Raw genomic sequence first — 18803 nt, forward strand, 5'->3', positions numbered from 1 at the left:
TTATTCCCCATGATGGATAGAGATGGTTGAAACATTTAGAAGACTAAGGCTCTTGAATAACAAAAGAAATTAATACGGAGCATAAATTAACTTCATTCACAAAAGCCAAAGCCCTCAACTACAAGGCCTCCGATGTGTTTCTGACTCCCTGTCCTTCCCTGCTCTCTTCGCACTGGGTTTTACCACATTGACTTGAATGCTGATACTAGAACATTCTTGCATGCCCCCATGTTCGTGCCTTTGCTCTGGGTGTTCTCTCTTGCCTGACTAACTCTTCCCTTCGAGGCCTTGCTCCTTACTTTCTCAGCGAAGCCTGCCCTGGTCACCCTGTGTGAGGCTGCAGCCCGGCTGCCATCCCATTCCTGCCTCCCTTTAGGCTGCTTTACTCTGTATGTAATTACCTTCTAACATACTACACAGCTTATAATGTACTTATTTCTTAATTTATTATTATTGTTTCTTGCCAGTAACATGTACATTTAGTAAGGGGAGAGTTTCTGTGTCTGTTTTTGTTTGTTTTTCGTGGTAGTTATTGTAATAAGTAGGTATATCTCAAGAACTTAAAACACTGGTGTCTGGGGTACAGAGGACGGCCATTAGCTATTTAATTGGTTTAATAAGTGACCAGTTTGGTTTTTATAAGACCAAGTGTGTTCTTCCTCAATGTCCAACCCATAACTGGACTGCCTCACACCTCAACTCTGTCTTTTCTTTTTGTTATATGGGTTTTAAAAAAATAGAGAGTTAAAAAAACAACAACTAACCACAATAGATCCTGGAGAGTCAGGGCTAGAGAGATGAAAGAACACTCCTTAACATCTCTCTCAGCTCTGTGTTTTTAACCCTTCTTGAGATGATCGTCAGTGAAGATGACTTGGCAGAAACCCTGACTATATCCCATAGGAACGTGGCCCTGTGGATGTAGTATGACACCCGTGTTATGCTGTGACTTTCTCTCTATATTCCCAAATCCATGGTGTTAATGAATGGATTTACCTCTTATATTGCACAGTGGGTCAGCCTGAAACAGAAATGAGCTTTAGTGGTAGACTGAATTGCCAAGTAATAGGACCATTTTAATAGGTTTGTTCCTTTATACCTATGCCAGGTTTAAGAAGTCTCTAGGAGTTAAGTGACTTAGGTTCTAGTTTTGACTCTGTAAGCATCTCATTGTCTTACAAGTCTGGGTTTATGTTTCTTCGAATATAAATTGAACTAGACTTTTTTTTAAATTCTTATTCTGTGAAGTTTAGCTATGTCATCAACAGTATTTTAAGGTTTATAATTTTGGGAACCCTTTAATATTAGCACTTAAGTTAATTATCATCTTATACTGTATTTAAGATTTATACTTGGAAAGGTACTGCATATCTAAAAACAGAGTTGAACATACCACTGGTATGTGTGAATCGTTAGCCATGATAGATAGCTCATGTGTTAGAATCCTTTTCCTTTTTTCTGTTATTTCTTCTCTATCTTTTGTACTATCTCGTATACAGCTTTCTTTTATTGTTTTCCTTTTTTGCTTCCAGAACAAAAGGATGATACTTTAAGGATATTTCTTAAGAATTTTGTTTTTTTAATCTATTTCATTCATCACCGAACTGCCTGGGGTCCAGCAGATTGTTCTATATATAGTAGATGTTCTTTATATGTTGATTGGATGAATGAATTTGCTTTTGTTTTTCCCCAATATTGAGTTAACTCAAAAGTGATTTTTAAATTTTTCTTACTTTAAGAAAAGTGACTCTTGTGATGGTGGGACTTGACAATGCTGGTAAAACGGCAACGGCGAAGGGAATCCAAGGAGGTAAGCTGACAATGTTTCTTATTAAAGCCCTCTGGATTATCTATTTATGGAAATTACATAATCATTTGGTACAGATAGTATACAGTCCATTTCTTTATATTCTTAGTATACTTGTGGCTGATATGGTGAATAAATTCTAGCTAATAGTCGCAGCCTGTTAACATGCTTCAGATGTGAATAAATGCAGAGGTGCAGAGGGTCCTTGAGGTCTTTGATCAGATAAAAGGCATCACATCTGTCTTCTCAGCACAGAAGGAGTAAGTTAAAAAAGGACATGCCCATGTTTAAGGATACCCATCTTCCACTTACATATTCTTGGCCAAAATTTAGTCACAAGACTACACCTAAGTAAAGGAGGTAGAACACAGTTAGCCAGCACGTCTTTCTTTGCATGTCTTGATTTTTTTTTTCAATATGATATGTAATTTTTATAGTTAATGTTAAAAGTAGGTCCTCTTTTTTATTAAAGAGTTTTATGTCACGTACATTACATCTCATTGGATATGTTTAGTTAGTCTTAGTTTAATGCTGTTTCCTACAACATAGAAGCAACTGTACTAGTGAGTTTGTTGTGTACCCAGAAGATGAAGCACCAGCCAAGCATCTTAGGAGTATGAATTTAGAAAAAACTTAACATATTTGTTGCTGGAAAAGAATTTTGCAACAAGATATGCATACCAGATAGTCAGGGGGCTTTTGTTTATGGAAGTTTATGAAAGAAAATTAACACCTTGCAAAACTTGCTTTTCGAGGAAAATATTTTGCCACCCCATATTCTACCATGTAATGTTAGATGTAAATTGTGTATTATTATCTGTGGATTTTTATGGTACCCCTCGTGCTGTCTCCTAGCTTATATCCTCACAGAACACTGTCATCATCTAAACCAGGGGCTGGCAAACTTCTGTAAAAGAGCCAGATAGTAAATATTTTAGATTTTGAGGATCATGCAGTCTCTTCCCCAACTATATACAACCCTGACATAGTAATGCAAAAGCAACCATAGGCAATATATAAACAAATGAGCATGGCCACCTTCCAATGAATTTTGTTTATGGACACTGAAATCTGACGTGTTATGAAATACCCTTTTGATTTGTTTGTGGTATTTTAAAATGTAAAACACGTTTTTAGCTCGAGGGCCATATAAAAACAGTTAGTGAACCAGATTTGGCCTGCAGGCCATGACTGCTCTTCTAAACATCTTTACTTCTTCCATTTCTGCAAAGCCTTTCATTCAAGGGAGCAGAATCTAAGAATTTGTTGTGTTTACTTAGAGCATCCTCTTTCCATTAGGATCTTTCTCTTCTGATTTTCACCTCCATATTTCCATCAGTTTCTTGTTTTGAGTTTAGAAAATATTCAGGGTGTTACATCATGAACAAAAAATCAGAGCTGCATTCTACTTTGAGCTCCCCTCTGGTTCTATGATTTTTCTTCATCTCATATTTGTTTACTCTTCAGCCTACTGCAGTGACTGATTTCTTACCTTTTTTTCTTTTTTAAAGATTCCAGTTTTATATAGAGCTACAGGAAATTTTTCAGTGGAATCTTCATGGTTTTGTGTTTGTTTATGCTTATTTCTGCCTTATTTCCATTTCTTTTTCCTTTCCTTTTTTTTTCTTCTTCTTTCTTTTCCTTTTCTTTCCTTTTCTCTTTTCTTCTTTTCCTCATCTGAGATATATCTGCTTCTTTTCTAACTGTAGTGTATACATCCCCATCCTCAGTGTCTTTCATCTAGAATGTTCTAGCTTCCTTTTCAAGGAATACTTTTCATACCTTGTCCTTTGCTTCTTTCAATCAACTGTTCTTTTTTATGGCTATCAAAGTGATTGTATTAGTTGGATATAGATTCAGTTGTCCTAACAGAGACATAAAATAACAGTGGCTTAACAAAATAGAATTTTATTTCTCATAACAGTGCATGCAAAAGTAGTGTAGGACTGGCATAACACCTCCATGGTGTTATGTTTCTTCTTCTTCTTCCTTTTTTTTTTTTTTTTTTTTGCCATTTTTTCCCCTTGCCTACCTGCTCCAAGGTGGCTCACTACTGTGCATTTCAGCTGAGGGAAGAGGTAAAGCGGAAGGGAGGCCATTTTCTTTTCCTTTAAGGACATGAACTGGAAGCTGCTGCATCACTGTAGTGGTATTTTGGAGCTGGCTCCGACTTGCTCCCATTAGCTCATAGCAGCTATCTAGATTCAGTTAGGTATATCCCTTCCCAGTCAGACAGGTAGTTTGAAATTGGCCAAAGTAGGAGTATTTACACCATGGAAAGATGACAAACACTGCATACCAAAGTCCTCTAAGAGTGGTGAAACATTTAGTGCTACGCCACTAGCTCACTACCTAGAATGTGCTCTGATAGCCACTCCTAGCTGCCAGAGAGGCTAGGGACTATAGTCTTTATCCTACATAGGTATGTGCTCAGCTAAAAACTAGGATTCTCTGACTGTCCAGTGCTGTTTCCTAATGATTTCTAAAAAACAGTTGTTTTTTACGTGGCAAAATTCTTCTTTCTGTAAATTGATCCCCAGCATTGTTGAATATTAACATATCTTCATTGTATTATTGTCGTTTGTTAATCTGTTTCCCCTTTTCTCCTCTATGTAAGAGCTCTGTAAGATCAGAGATATAGCTTATTATTGTGTATATAAGACCTTGCATGGTACTTGGCATACAATAGATGCTCAATAAATAAGTTATTGATTATATAGTTTCACTTTATCTTGGCCTTCATAGACATTGTCTTAGCACACATACTTCACTGAAATCCTCAGGATTGGAGACTATCTCTTATCTATAACAGACCCATAATAAATGGCTACTAGCATGAATGGATGGATATAAGCACAGTAGCTTTAGCTGTCATGGCAGTCTGGTATTGTAACTGGGCCACTATATACTTCGTGCTAAGTACCAAGGATACAAAGATAGGTCCCAGCTACTGGGAAGGTACAGGCTCTTGTGAGGACCAGCAAGAAGACAAAATATTATGATAGAGAGTGTAGGTGATGCTGAAAGTAGGAAGGAATCATCAGAAAGGATTTATAGGGAAGTTGTATCCAGAACATTTAGTCCTGAGCCTTGAAACACAGAACCATGAGTAGGAATCAGAGGAAAGGATAGACAAGTCAGGGAGGACTTTTAAAGTCTTGACCTGGATTTGAGTCCTGGCTCTGCCTACCTTATAACCTTAAAAAAATTACCTAATTTGAATTGGCTTCCTGAGAATGTTGCCCTCATGTTATCTGTGCTTACATTGCTCTCCTGCCTAGAAGATTCTTCTCCCTTTTTATAATCTTATGGTTTTTAATACTTCATTTTTATTTCATGGGCTTTCTAAAGCCTTTGTGTACCGTAACTTTCCCCTCCCTCCTCTTTAACCTTTTCCTCGTGAATGCCCTCAGTCTTAGTGTGGGCTGCTACACCAATACCGTAGACGGGGTAGCTTAAACAACGGTTATTTCTCATAGTTCTGGAGGTTGGAAGTGTGAGGTCAGGGTGCCAGCATGGTTGGGTTCTTGATGAGGGGGTCCTCTTTCTGATTTACAGACAATTTTCTTCTTGCTCTGTTCTTATGTGGTGCAGAGAGACAGAAAACAAACTTTCTTGTTCTCTTATAAGGGTAGTAATCCCATCAAGGGGACTACCCCTCATGACCTCACCCAAACCTAATTATTTCCCAAAGGCTCTACCTCCAAATAGCATCACACTGGGGATTAGGGTTTTAACATAGGAGTTTTGCAGGGTATTGGGGGGAAATGGGCCATGGACACATATAATCTATACCACCCTTATACTATCCTCTCCAGACTTTTTTCATAGAAATATAGGTTCTTGTGTTAGTTCGATTAATATATATGTGTCTGTTGATATTGTACTGTATGTTCTTTGAGGACAACAGCCGTCTTACTCATCTTTACATCGTAATGCCTAACAAAATCCTGGTACTGAGTAGGTGTCTGTACATATTAGCTTCCTCATCCCTACTCCAGCATAGTTGATGTATTTGCACTGATAATTTCCTGGGGGTACCTCTAAACTCACACTCAAAGACAGCTGCCTGTCTTAACTATGGAAACCAATTCTGGCCTGGACTAGATCCATTTTTTTAGATGTCTAGGTTAATCCTGTTTTAGGAATATCAAGCTGCTATATTGCTTCTAAACTTTTCTTTTTCTCCTAGAGAAGGAAGGTCTTAGAAAAGTGTGACTTGTGGGGTGCCTGGGTGGCTTAGTCGGTTAAGTGCCAGCTTTGGCTCAGGTCTTGATCTCACAGTTCGTGGGTTCGAGCCCTGCATCGGGCTCTGTGCTGACAGTTAGCTCAGAGCCTGGAGCCTGCTTCGGATTTTGTGTCTCCTTCTCTCTCTGACCCTCCCCTGCTCGTGCTCTCAAAAAATAAATAAAAAGCATAAAAAAAATTTTAAAAAGTATGACTTGTAATGTCTCTGCTAACTTTCTTGGGAGTTGCTTAATTTTTTTTTTAATGTGTATTTATTTTTGAGAGAGAGGGTTAAAGAGAGAGAGAGAGCACAAGCAGGGGAGGGGAAGAGCAAGAGAGAGAGACACAGAATCTGAACCTGTCAGCACAGCCCAATGCGGGGCTCAAACCTATAGCCATGAGACCATGACCTGAGCTGAAGTCTGACGCTTAACTGACTGAGCAACCCAGGTGCCTCTAGGGAGTTGTTTAAACTTGCACAAACTGCACTAAGGTTAAAAAAAAAAAAAAGGCAGGGAGCACATGGGTGGCTTAGTTGGTTAAGTGTCCAAGTTTGGCTCAGGTCATGATCTCATGGTTCATGAGTTTGAATCCCACATCGGGCTCTGTGGTGACAGCTTAGAACCTGGAGCCTGTCTTTGGATTCTGGGTCTTCCTCTCTCTGTTCCTTTTCTGCTTGCTCTCTCTCTCTCTCTCTCTCTCTCTCTCTCTCTCTCTCAAAGATAAATAAAAATAAAAAATAAAAAAACCAAAAATAAACTACTAAGTAATAAATGCTACTGAAAGGGAGTAGTATGTTGCAAATCTGTTTCCCAGTCACACCTAAGCCTGTCAGCAAATGCCTTTTAAATTTATCTTTGTAACAACAAATGTTCTGTTGAATGTGAGAATGGTAACACTAGTGTTATTCAACAGAGCCTTCTGCAATGATAGAAATGTTCTGTATTGGCTCTGTCTAGTAGTAGGGTGGGCCACTAGCCACATGTGGCCTTGGGCACTTAAATGTAGATAATTCAACTGAGGAACTGAAATTTTAATTTGTTTTTCACATATTTTAATTTAAAAGCCCTACTGTAGTTTGTGGCCATTGTATTGCCCATGCAGCTGTAAGCAAAGTCCAATGGGGTAATATTTGTTGTGGATTCTGGTGATGAAGAGAGAGTGAAAGAGACAAACATGAAGTTTGAACTCTTCTTCATAACCATTGAGTCACCAGGTCCTACTAATCTTTCATGAGTTCTCTCTTTCCAGTCTTCTCAGTTTCATATCTTTCTGAAAAATGGCTATCACTCTCATTTCTAGTCAGTTCTAGAGATTTTGCAAAGATGTACTTTAATAAAGTATTACTTTAGCCATGTTAATGATATTTCTGGTCTGCTGAAATACCTTCTGAGGCTTCCAGTTCTCTGTCTTCAGAACTCTCTTCAGTCGCATCCCCAATCTTAAGGGTTTGCTCCAACATTCAGTTTGTACTTTCTTGCCTTTGCTCTTTCTGTTACTTAGCTCACTCTTTTGCCTGTCTACGTACTACCTAGCTTTCACGCCTAAGTCTCAGCTCCTAGTTCAAGTCTTTCTTGAACCTTAGTTATCTTTTTAATATTATCATTATTACTCCCCCTTGGTAGTTATAATCCTGCATCCTATACCTTGTGTTGTCATATACAAAAGTCCAAAAAAATTCAATTTTAAATTTATGAGAATATCTGAAACATGTTTCTTAGAAATAATGAAATCTACTCTATGTTTGCAAGCTGTCCTGAAAAGTTTCTTTATTTCAGTTATAGCTTTAATTCAGTAATTTAAAAAGAGTGGTCTTGGGGCGTCTGGGTGGCTCAGTTGGTTGAGCGTCTGGCTTCAGCTCGGGTCATGATCTAATGGTTCGTGGGTGTGAGCCCCACATTGGGCTCTGTGCTGACAGCTAGCTCAGAGCCTTGAGCCTGTCTTCCGATTCTGTCTCCCTCTCTCTCTGACCCTCCCCTGCTCACACTGTCTCTCTCTGTCTCTCAAAAATAAAAAAATAAATAAAAAGAGTGGTCTTACTTTTCATAGCTTCTCCCATTCTTTGGTTCTTCTCAGTTTTTCTTTATAGCTTCCCAGAAGTTGTAATGGTTCCTGGGGATGGCTGTGGTGTTGAAGGGTTGAAATTTTTATTGTTTGTAACTTGGAGAGTCAATACCCTTAATGGCAAGAGTTCATTTGTTTATTCATTCTACAGATATTTATTAACGTACCTGTTATATGATAGACATTATTCTAGGAGCTGGGGTCAACACAAAACAAGTAAACAGAGGACAGAAAATTTTATCTGCATGGAGCATAAATTCTGGTTGGATATTTTATAGTATATACCCTTCCTCAGATCTACTGGTATGCTTAGATATAAATCTTAGTCTGTAAGCAAATGATAAACATTCCATTTAAGACTAAATTATGAAAAATACTTCTTATGTAATGTTATTAATTAAAAGTCTAAGGTTGTTTCTTTTCTGTCATTTGAAACAGAGTATCCTGAAGATGTAGCTCCTACTGTTGGATTTTCTAAAATTGACCTTAGACAAGGGAAATTTGAAGTCACCATCTTTGACTTGGGAGGTGGAAAAAGAATTCGGGGAATCTGGAAGAATTACTATGCTGAGTCCTATGGGGTGATATTCGTTGTGGATTCCAGTGATGAAGAGAGAATGGAAGAGACAAAAGAGACCATGTCAGAAGTACTAAGACATCCTAGGATATCTGGAAAGCCTGTACTGGTGTAAGTAATGTTGGTGTCATTTTAAACACAGGAACAGTGGCATTCGCCAATAAAAAATTGCCTGTTAATAAAATAAACTAAAATCAGCTGAATAGGCTAAAATCGTCATGTTCTAGTATAATAAAATGTATGCATGCAATTAATGGGATTGTACATATAGTGATGTTCTCCGTGGGGATTAAGGATTAAGGCTATATTATGAAGAAGAGTTATACTTAGATCTTCTGTGTATTCAAATATAAATTCATCGTTTTATTTGATAATTTACTTTTTATCAAATTTTACATTTTGAAATGACCCTATTAATAAGATTCTAGAATGTTTTTCAGTTTTTTTCCCTGTTTTAATAACTTATTTATGTTTCACCTATGTCCTGTTTTTCTTAAAGGGTATTCTTGTTTGGAAGTTATTTAAAAAAATTATTCTTCTAATGCCACATTGATTTCTTATAAATTTTTGTTTCTGTATTTCTGTGGTCTGTGTTGTTATCAACTTAGTCGTATGCTTATATCACTTTTCCTGGCTGTCTAAACACTCTAAAAAGGGACCAAGGACTTTTACACCACCTGCCCTCACAGCCTTTCTCATAGTAAACACCAGATGGTGCTGTAACTATAATTATGACATAGTATAAAGTGCAAGTTCTTTAAATTGCTCTTAAGATCAGAGTGAGCTGTGTGCCCTTGCCTCCTTGTCCCTTTTTTCTCATGCTCGTTTCATTACTGAGGATTAAAAAACAACAACCTGCTTACCACATGGTTAATGAGAAATTGCAAGCAGAGGGTCTCAGGGGTTCTTAGTAGTAGGTGAACCTTTTTAAATGAGGCAGTTTGGAAGCTCTGATTATACAAAGTAAGACTTACTGGCATTATTTATTAGTACAGGTTTTATGGCTTAATTTTTATATATTTAGCCAGTTAGAGGAGTTATTTGTGTAATAAATTCTCACCTTTACTGAATCTGAAGGAAAGTTTAATAGACATATATCGAAGAATGAATTTCGTTGAACCACATAGGCTAAATTAGTCTCTATACATGTTTAAGCAAAGGACTGGTGTCTTCTAAAGTAAAAACTATTAATGACTGAGAAGACTGATGCTCATGGGTAAAGTAATTGTGTGTGCAGTTTTTAACCTAATAGTCATTTACTGAATTTATTCTTTCATTTGTTCATTCATGCATGTGTTAATGGAGCAAACATTTATTGAGCGTCCACTATGTGCTAGTCATTGTTCTGGTGATGGGCATACCGTTGGGAACAAAAACAATATAAATCCAGAAGCTTACATTCTAGGGCTGGAGACGCATAGTAAATGTAATAAGGAAGTTATATCAGCCTTAGGTGATAAGTATATTGAAAACAGCAGGTAAAGATCTGGAGTCCAGTGGTGGTGGTGTGGCAGGGGTGTGCTGCTCGCATAATCAGGATAATCGTAGTAGGTCTTACTGAGGAGATGACACTTGAGGGGACAGAGGCAGTCAGGCAGGTGCATGTAGAAAAGCCCTGAGGCGGGAGCATGCAGTTCATAAGTGACTACAGTTACCATTGAGGAATCAAATAATGGTCCGCAGGACACCTACTTCCAAGTACTTCACCTCTCCCACCTAGTAGATTATTGGAATAGAGGGGGAAAAAACCCAGAAAACCTCCAGCTAGGGGATTGCTTCACCATTATAATTTCGTGGTCAGTGAGATCTCACAAAGACATGAGAATTCATTCTGGATACTATAATATGCTTGTGAAATATAGAATGGTTTGCCATTTGACTTGTTTTTTTTCTGGAGAATTTTATAATCAAAGGTTTTTTATTAATAAAGGTAAACTGCTTTTTGAAGGTAGTGTGCTTAAAAAGTATACAAAATATACAAAAAGTATACATTCTTAATAAATTTATAACATGTAGAGAAGAGTGAGTTAAAAAACATTGACCAAGGGGTGCATGGGTGGCTCAGTTGGTTAAGCATCCAATTCTTTTTTTTTTTAATTTTTAATTTTTTTTTATTTTTTAAGCATCCAGTTCTTGATCTTGGCTCAGGTCATGATCTCAAGGTTTGTAAGTTCAAGCCCCTCATCAGGTTCTGCACTGACAGAGTTTGGGCTTCTGTCTCTCCTTCTCTCTGCCCCTCCTCCACTTTCAAAATTAATTAATTAATTAATTAAAAAAAAAGTTGATCGACCATACAGAGCAAACCACTAACATTTTGATGAACTTTCTGTGCATAGTTTTGCAAAATTTGTAATATATACAGTTGCATACATAATATATAAAATTTTGTATCTCACCCTTTCACATTTTTATGTATTTTTTTAAGTATTTAGTTTTGAGAGAGAGAGAGAGCGAGCACATGCGCAGGGGAGGGGCAGAGAGAGGGAGAGAGAATTCCAAGCAGGCTCTGTGTTGTCAGTGTGGAGCCCCAGGTAGGGCTCAATTTCATGAAATGTGATATTATAACCTGAGCCAAAATGAAGAGTCTGATGCTTAACTGACTGAGCCATCCAGGGTCCCCTAAATTTTTTATTTTTTAAATATATATTTATATTTATTTTATTTATATATAATTATATATATTATTTATTTATTTGTTCTTAAGTAAGCTCTCATGACCCTGAGATCAAAGTCACATGCTCTTCTGACTGAGCCAGCCAGGAGCCCCTGTATCTTGCCTTTTTTTTATATGTTTTTAAATCCCTCTTAAATATCTACCCCAAACCTGTGTTTGGAAATTCTCCTGTTTACCTTTGTTTCTCTGACCTACGAGTAATTTCTCTTGTTGATATTACTGTATTAATATCATTTGAGTCTCCACTTCTCTCTCTTACTCTTGACATACATCTTTTCATCCCCTCCACATTCTTCCCCAGTGTTACTAACTGGTCTCCTGACCTGTCTCTGTTGTCTGTCCCATCCTCCAAGCTCTCCTCTGCATTGCTAGCAGGAGCCTTTTTTCTTTATTTGGTGTTTTTCAACTTACCAACTTTGGTGTTTTAGTTTTACAAAACCGGTACATGCTTTAACAAGTCAAACAATGCAGGAGTATGTAAAGAATGTGAGAGCTCTTTTTAACATACACATTTGCTCATTTTACAGTTTCTCTGCTTTAAAGTCCTTCAGGTTGCCTTTGCAGATAATTCTGTGTAACTGATACAACCCTAGCATATAATAGGGGTGACATTGAATAGTCCAGTAGGTAGTAAGTGGGAAGGGCTTCAGCAGAACCCTGCTAAGCTCAGTGCTAGGAGCTCTGGTGGGTTCTGGAGAGGAAGGGGGGGAGAGCACTAAATCAGGAGGCAGGCTGCAGTGTCCCTTGTTGCACTTGGCTGCTTCCTTCCAGTCCACAAACATCTGGACCTATCATGAGCGGAATTCAGTGACAGCATCTCATTTCTTCTGTTCCTCCCTTGACTGAGCCTCAACTAGCTGATTTAGGACCTACAAAGCCTCTCAGAACTAACTTCAGCACCCACAGATGATGAGGAAACAGAACAATATCAAACCTCTGAGAAAATTCAGCCATTCAACAAGGAAATAAATATGAAAAATTAGAATATTGTCTATCATCACAAAAGTGCAAATTGGTGGAGACAGGATTCATTCATGCTGTGGGAGCAAAGGTAGATGAGCACAGTAGCAGGTCCTGAGCAATTTCTGGCTCTGCCGCACTTGCTCTTGCACACCAGCCTGATAGCATGTGTCATTGCAAATGAAGCCGCAGCCAAATTTCGCTTCATGTTACTGCCTTGAGAGTTCTCTTGAAAGGTCAGAATCATGGAATATCATTAGGCTCCTGTGCTTTATTAGCTCAGAAGTTCTGTTTTATATTTTTATACATTTACTACTTAATGAGCATAATATTTTGATTAAAATCTCTGAAATCATGGTGAAAAGTTGAAAACCCATGGGTTTAGAGAGAAGATAGCCTGGAACCTGGATTCTAAGAGTGGTGTGCATTTGTTTATGAGTATGGCATATCACTTCACTTCTTTGGACTTCGTGGTTAAATATCTATTCTATTTTAAAAGTAGATTTAAAGTCATTTTTTTAAAATGTTTTATTTATTTTTGATACAGAGAGAGACAGGCATGAGAGGGGGAGGGGCAGAGAGAGAAGGAGACACAGAACCGGAAGCAGGCTCCAGGCTCTGAGCTAGCTATCAGCACAGAGCCTGACGCGGGGCTCGAACCCACGAACGTGAGATCTGACCTGAGCCGAAGCCTGAGGCTTAACCAACTGAGCCACCCAGGCGCCCCTAAAAGTAGATTTAAAATATTATAATTCTGCTTTTGTATTCAGCTGTATATAATCACATGAACTATTTCAGTAAAAACGTTAAAGCGATTGAAGAGTACAAATATATGCTATTTGGGTGCCTGGGTGGCTCAGTTGATTAAACGTCCAACTTCAGCTCAGGTCATCATCTCACGGTTCGTGGGTTCGAGCCCTGTGTCGGTTCTGTGCTGACAGCTCAGAGTCTGGAGCCTGTTTCAGATTCTGTGTTTCCCTCTCTCTCTGCCCCTCCCCCACTCCTGCTTTGTCTCAAAAATAAATAAAAATAAATTTTTAAAAATAGGTGCTATTCAGACTTTCTGCTCTGTAATCATGTTAACCTGTATATTTACTTAGAAAGTGTTCTTTTTACTCTCATACCTACACTAGAGTTTAACTATACTCCAGTAGACTACATTATGAATTATATTCTCTACCCTCATGTACCCCTCTATACTCTCGCTTTAACCGTTTATAAGTTAATTAAAAAAAAACTAAAATTAGATACTTTGAACAGATGAAGACCTTTCCAATAGAAAAAGGAAACAACTCTTGTAGTTATGAATAACACTGGAATCAACATAATCTCCAATTTCTTTTTTAGTTCAAATATAGTTGACATATAAGATTAGTTTCAGGTGTACAACATAGTGATTCAGCAATTATATATACATTATAAAATTCTCACCATGATAAATGTAGTTACCATCTGTCACCATACACTTACTATAACATAATGAACTATATTCCCATGCTGTACTTTCCTTCCCTTTCACCTATTTCACCTGTCCCCCACTCCCTTCCAGCAGTAATCCCGAAATTTAAGATCAACACCCACTGTGGACATTTTTTGTTAGTAATACAGGCAAGGCACTATTTTTGATTACTTATGGAAAGAACTGAGCTGAAACTTTCCTTTCTTACGGTTGAATCTCTTAATACTTACAACTGGAATAACACTGGAGATCCAAAGCTACACTTTTCTCCCAGGATAATAACACTTCTTCTGTTAGCACACTTGAACTCTTGGAAAGATACCACTTTCTCATTACATACTGTCAGCTTTTCTGTGGAGTTATATGACCTAACTTAACTTTTGGCTAAACCTTGTGAATTAGATACTGTGCAACAGAAGTGCCAAATATAGAGGAGTTCCACTCAGGGAAGAAGACCTAATATCTCTGATATGATCTTACTAGGTGATATGAACATTTCAATAAAAAAAGAATTTTTTGACCCAGTGGCCTTTGCACCAACGATCGCCTCCCAGGACCCTCTGGAGTCACATAAACGATTCTGAGAGCATGGACATTTTTTCTTGGGAGCAGATCCTTGCTTTCATCAAATTCCTAAAGGATTTCATGACCAAAAAAGTTAAAAACCATGACACTGAGTTTCCGTATTAGGAGAAACAATAGCCAGGTCTTTATTATTACTTTTCCAGTAGAACGTTTTTGTCTCCAACCTTTCTATGCCAAGTCGAGTCACATTTTTTTCTAGACAGTATTTAGGAAAACATTAGTTTGCAAATTTCTTTGAGTCATATTCTTTATTATAAGTGTTTACAAATGAACTTAGGTTGTGGGTTAACCAATATTGTCATTAGAATTTGAGTAAAATGCACTTTTACCAAGTTAGACCTTTGCATAATACATAGGAGAATCTGGATCCATTTTAGATTGCTAGAAACTAGTATGGAAGTATGGATACCTATGTCCCTGAATTCCTTGAGCCTTAGATAGAGTGGTTAGTCCTTTAATTTACTATTTTTACCATCTGAAAACCTACCCACTGTATGTATTGGGCTTATTGGCTTAGGATTTCTCTTTTTTCAGTGGAAACTTACCAAGCTGTTACCGTCATCGACCTTATTTAGCTGTTGACTCACCCCCATACTTCCTTTCCAGTCTTCCTTTTGTTACTAATGCCTCCAGCTTCACTCATAGCAGCTGTAGTTCATAGTAAAGCTTCTCAGCTGGTTGACCTCCCAGATTTAATGCAAAAGGAGCCTTCAGAAGGTCCCATCCTTGCCCTCGCCACCAGAACATACTTTATTTAAAAACAATATGACAAAGAGAAACCTGTTGGCAGCTACGTTAGCAGATGTTTTCTGGGGACCACCTGCATCAGTACCAGCCCAGACCTTTTGGACTGTTGCGGGTGGGGCCAAGAAATGCTTCTGGGTTTTTTCACATGTTCTCCAGATCATTCTGATGCACAGCAGAAGCTGAGGACTACTGGTGTAGGAGGAAGCGTGGGCTTTGAAGTCAGACAGGTAGGTCTAGGGTAGGTTACTTATTCTGAGTTTCTGCGTCTACACTTGTAAATAAGGATTTTAGTAAGTGTGTTGTCATGAGAATTTCAAATGATGTATTTAAAGCAACTAGTGCAGTGCTTTACTAGTGCTTTGTAAATGTGATTGATGATGGAAATGAATAGTTATTGTTGGTAATATGCTGTGTCTGGATGGAGATGAATTAAGAGAGCTTTTAAAGTGTCTCATCATATGAATTCAAGCTACATGAGCTTTTGATTACAGAAAATGACATAATTTAGTAGATGAGGGTATGAGCCCAAGTGCTCATAGTAATTTTACCAGTAGATTTTCTAATATTATGCCTTTAATGCTTAGTAATTTTTTCACTTTAAGGTAATAATTTTAAGGGAAAAATACTTTTAGTGTCTAGTAAGTGTGTGAATAAAATATAAAAAATGTTTAGCAACCACTTAAGTATCCTGTTGTTTTTGTTGCTTAGGTTAGGGTGATTCTTTTCTTTTTAAGATTTTATTTTATTTTTGTTTGTTTATTAATTTTTGAGAGCACACACATGTACATATCGGCCGAGGAGAGAGGCAGAGGGGGAGAGAGATTCCCAAACAGCCTCCATTCTATTAATCTCACAAAGTGTGAGATCATGATTTGAGTCGAAATCAAGAGTCGATGCTTAACTGACTGAGCTACCCAAGATGTCCTTCTCTACACTCAACATGGGGCTTGAACTCACAACCCTAAGACCAGGAGTCACACTCCACTGCACCACCGACTGAGCCAGCCAGATCTCCCAGGGTGATTCTAATTGTTTTTAAAATGTAACAGTGAGAACTATGTGTGACACATGTGATGTACTGCTTTGTCATGAATCTTTCTGTGCTTAAGTCTTGCTTTAAAAGCACTATGTGCAGATATAAATACTAATGGGAAATTACTGTTTTACAAATTCTTTGGGACATAATTATGCCAGTGAATATTAAACAATACTTAATGTTCTCACTTTCCATGATAAACAATTTGGGAACAATTATAAACCAGTATCAGTAAGGTAATAGATAAAAAGATATAGCACAGCTTGAGAAGGGACCGAAGACATTTATCACCACCTGATTTGGTGTAGAGTTTATCATTGGCTTTAAATTTATCTTTTTTTTAAAGTTCTTTAAACATTTGGAGCCAACATAGATGAAACATCTTTTTTTTTTTCCAGTAATACCTGACAATTGACATAGCAGAAAGGTCTTCAATATCTTTATATTTTGTAATTTAAAATTTATTGTATAGTGTTAGGAGGTTATGTATGTGTATATTCCTGTTCTCCCTCAATTCCACTGTGCTTTCAATTAATAATTTTACCTCATAGTTCTTTAAGGAAGTAGAAACTATTATCTAAGAATTCTTTCACTTAGGACCACCAAATTTGCTCAACTATCTGCTTTTACTCCTAAATAGACTATATTTCTCTCTAGACTATAATATGGAAAGAATGCTTCTGCTCCCATCCAAGGCCAGCTTGTCCATTTGTACTACAGATCCCAGTCCTTTCTACTTTTGCATATAATCCCTTCCCTTTCTTAGATCAAGAGTTTTGCCCATGTGGATCATTCCCATTAGCAGGATGTGGTCTTGATTTCTTAACTGTAAGTATTATGGAATCCTTTGGCCCTGCATTCTTCTCAAGCAGTTAATTCCTTTTCACAGTCCTCTATTCACATGGCTGGAAGGAATACTCCATGTGGCTGCTGTACTTCATTATGCTCTCTTCCTTTAACTTACTCCACTAGTGCTTCTGTCCCGACAGTTCCTTGAAATGGCTCATCTTGGAGTCAACAAATTGTCCTCACATCGCCAAATCCCTTGTCAGTTTGCCGTTCTTATTTTACCTCGGGCTGACTTCTTCCTCAACTTTGTCCTTTTAACACTCTACATTGCAGCACACTTTTTTGGTTTTCCTTCTACTTCATTAATAGTTTCTTCTCAATCTCCTTCATTAACTCTTCTGCTTTAGGTGGAAATTTTGGAAACCTCAGACTCTTTTCTGAGTATCTGGTGTTTTACACCTACAAACTTGTCAGGTAACTTCGTTCTAAAATCACCTACCTCTGGGATGCTTGGGTGGCTCAGTTGGTTGAGTGTCTGACTCTTGATTTAGGTTCAAGTCATGATCCCAGGGTCATGGGATCAAATACTGTGTCTGGCTCTGTGCTGAGCACAGAGTCTGCTTGAGATTAATTCTCTCTCTCCCCCTTCTTCTCTACCCTCTGCCCCACTCCCCTACTCTCTCTCTCTAAAAAATAAAAAAAAAAATATATATATATATAATCACCTGACTGTAAATGCTATTTATTTGCTCAGATGACCCAAATCTGTACTTCTAGCCCTGACCTCTTCCAAGAGCTCTTACTGATACAGCTACTATCTTAGAAACCTCCACTTGGACATTTTATAGTAATCTCAGCTAATATTGGTCAAAATAGAATTCTAGATTTTCTTTTTACCTCCAATTCTGAAACCCTCATCTTTGTCTTTTCCCTGATTATAATCATCATCTAATCAGTGTTCTGTAGATTCTAGCTTTTAGACCTATCACAAGTTAGTATAATTTTTTTTTCATCACCACTTATATAGTAGTTAATAACTGGTTTTGGAATCAGACAGCCTGGGTTCAAATTCTGATTCTCTCAGTTTCTGTGACCTGGGGCAGGTTACTTAACTGCACTGTACCTCAGTGTTTTTGTGGGCAAAATTATAAAAACTATTAGAACAATGCTCAGGCATAACACACACTTTATTAGTCTTAAGTGTTAATACTGCTACCCCCACCACCTCCTCCACTCCCATCCTCCTCCACGCTTCCACCATCTTTTTTTTTTTTGATGTTTATTTATTTTTGAGAGATTGAGACAGAGCATGAGTGTGGGATGGGCAGAGAGAGAGAGGGAGACCCAGAATCCGAAGCAGGCTCCAGGCTCTGAGCACAAAGCCTGATCTGGGGCTTGAAGTCACAAACCGTGAGATCATGACCTGAGCCGAAGTCAAGTCAGATGCCTAACTGACTGAGCCACCCAGATGCCCCTTTGAGGTCTTGTTTCATATGCTTATGAACCACTGAAAGTCTCTCAAATGAGCCAGAAGTTGGTTAGGCAGTTTTCACTTATTGACATTCATCTTGTTAAGGCATTAAAAATTGCTGAAATATATTATGGAGCTGGATGCCTGAACAGAAACTAATATCATGGATATCATTATCAGTAGTTAACTTGTGAGTTTAAAGTTAACTAGCTATACTGTTTTTCGTTTAATAAATGACTTGTTTTGTCCCTGACTGCAGAAGTTTCTGTTGTTCTAGCAGGTAAGGGCTAAAGAGGAAAATTATGACTTAATAACGATGAAAGTAGGTGAATGGATCTATAAAATAAGGGAAGACAGTGAAATATGGGACATCCTTTATTCTAAAACTCAAAATATCTAAAATAATT

At 37.8% G+C, this 18803-nt stretch overlaps 1 protein-coding gene across 3 annotated transcripts in view; it reads left to right on the forward strand.

Annotated features, from left to right (window-relative positions):
• The window catches only part of ARL13B (ADP ribosylation factor like GTPase 13B), a 66949-nt gene that overhangs the window by 12962 nt on the left and 35184 nt on the right, over positions 1–18803 (forward strand). For all 3 annotated transcript variants that reach the window (XM_029939164.1, XM_029939163.1, XM_029939165.1), the window contains 2 exons: positions 1740–1810; positions 8537–8786. In XM_029939164.1, coding sequence (XP_029795024.1) covers positions 1740–1810; positions 8537–8786 — 321 coding nt within the window. The remainder of the gene's footprint in view (positions 1–1739; positions 1811–8536; positions 8787–18803) is intronic.

Source organism: Suricata suricatta, chromosome 5 (assembly GCF_006229205.1).
Source record: "Suricata suricatta isolate VVHF042 chromosome 5, meerkat_22Aug2017_6uvM2_HiC, whole genome shotgun sequence".
Classification (NCBI taxonomy): domain Eukaryota; kingdom Metazoa; phylum Chordata; class Mammalia; order Carnivora; family Herpestidae; genus Suricata; species Suricata suricatta.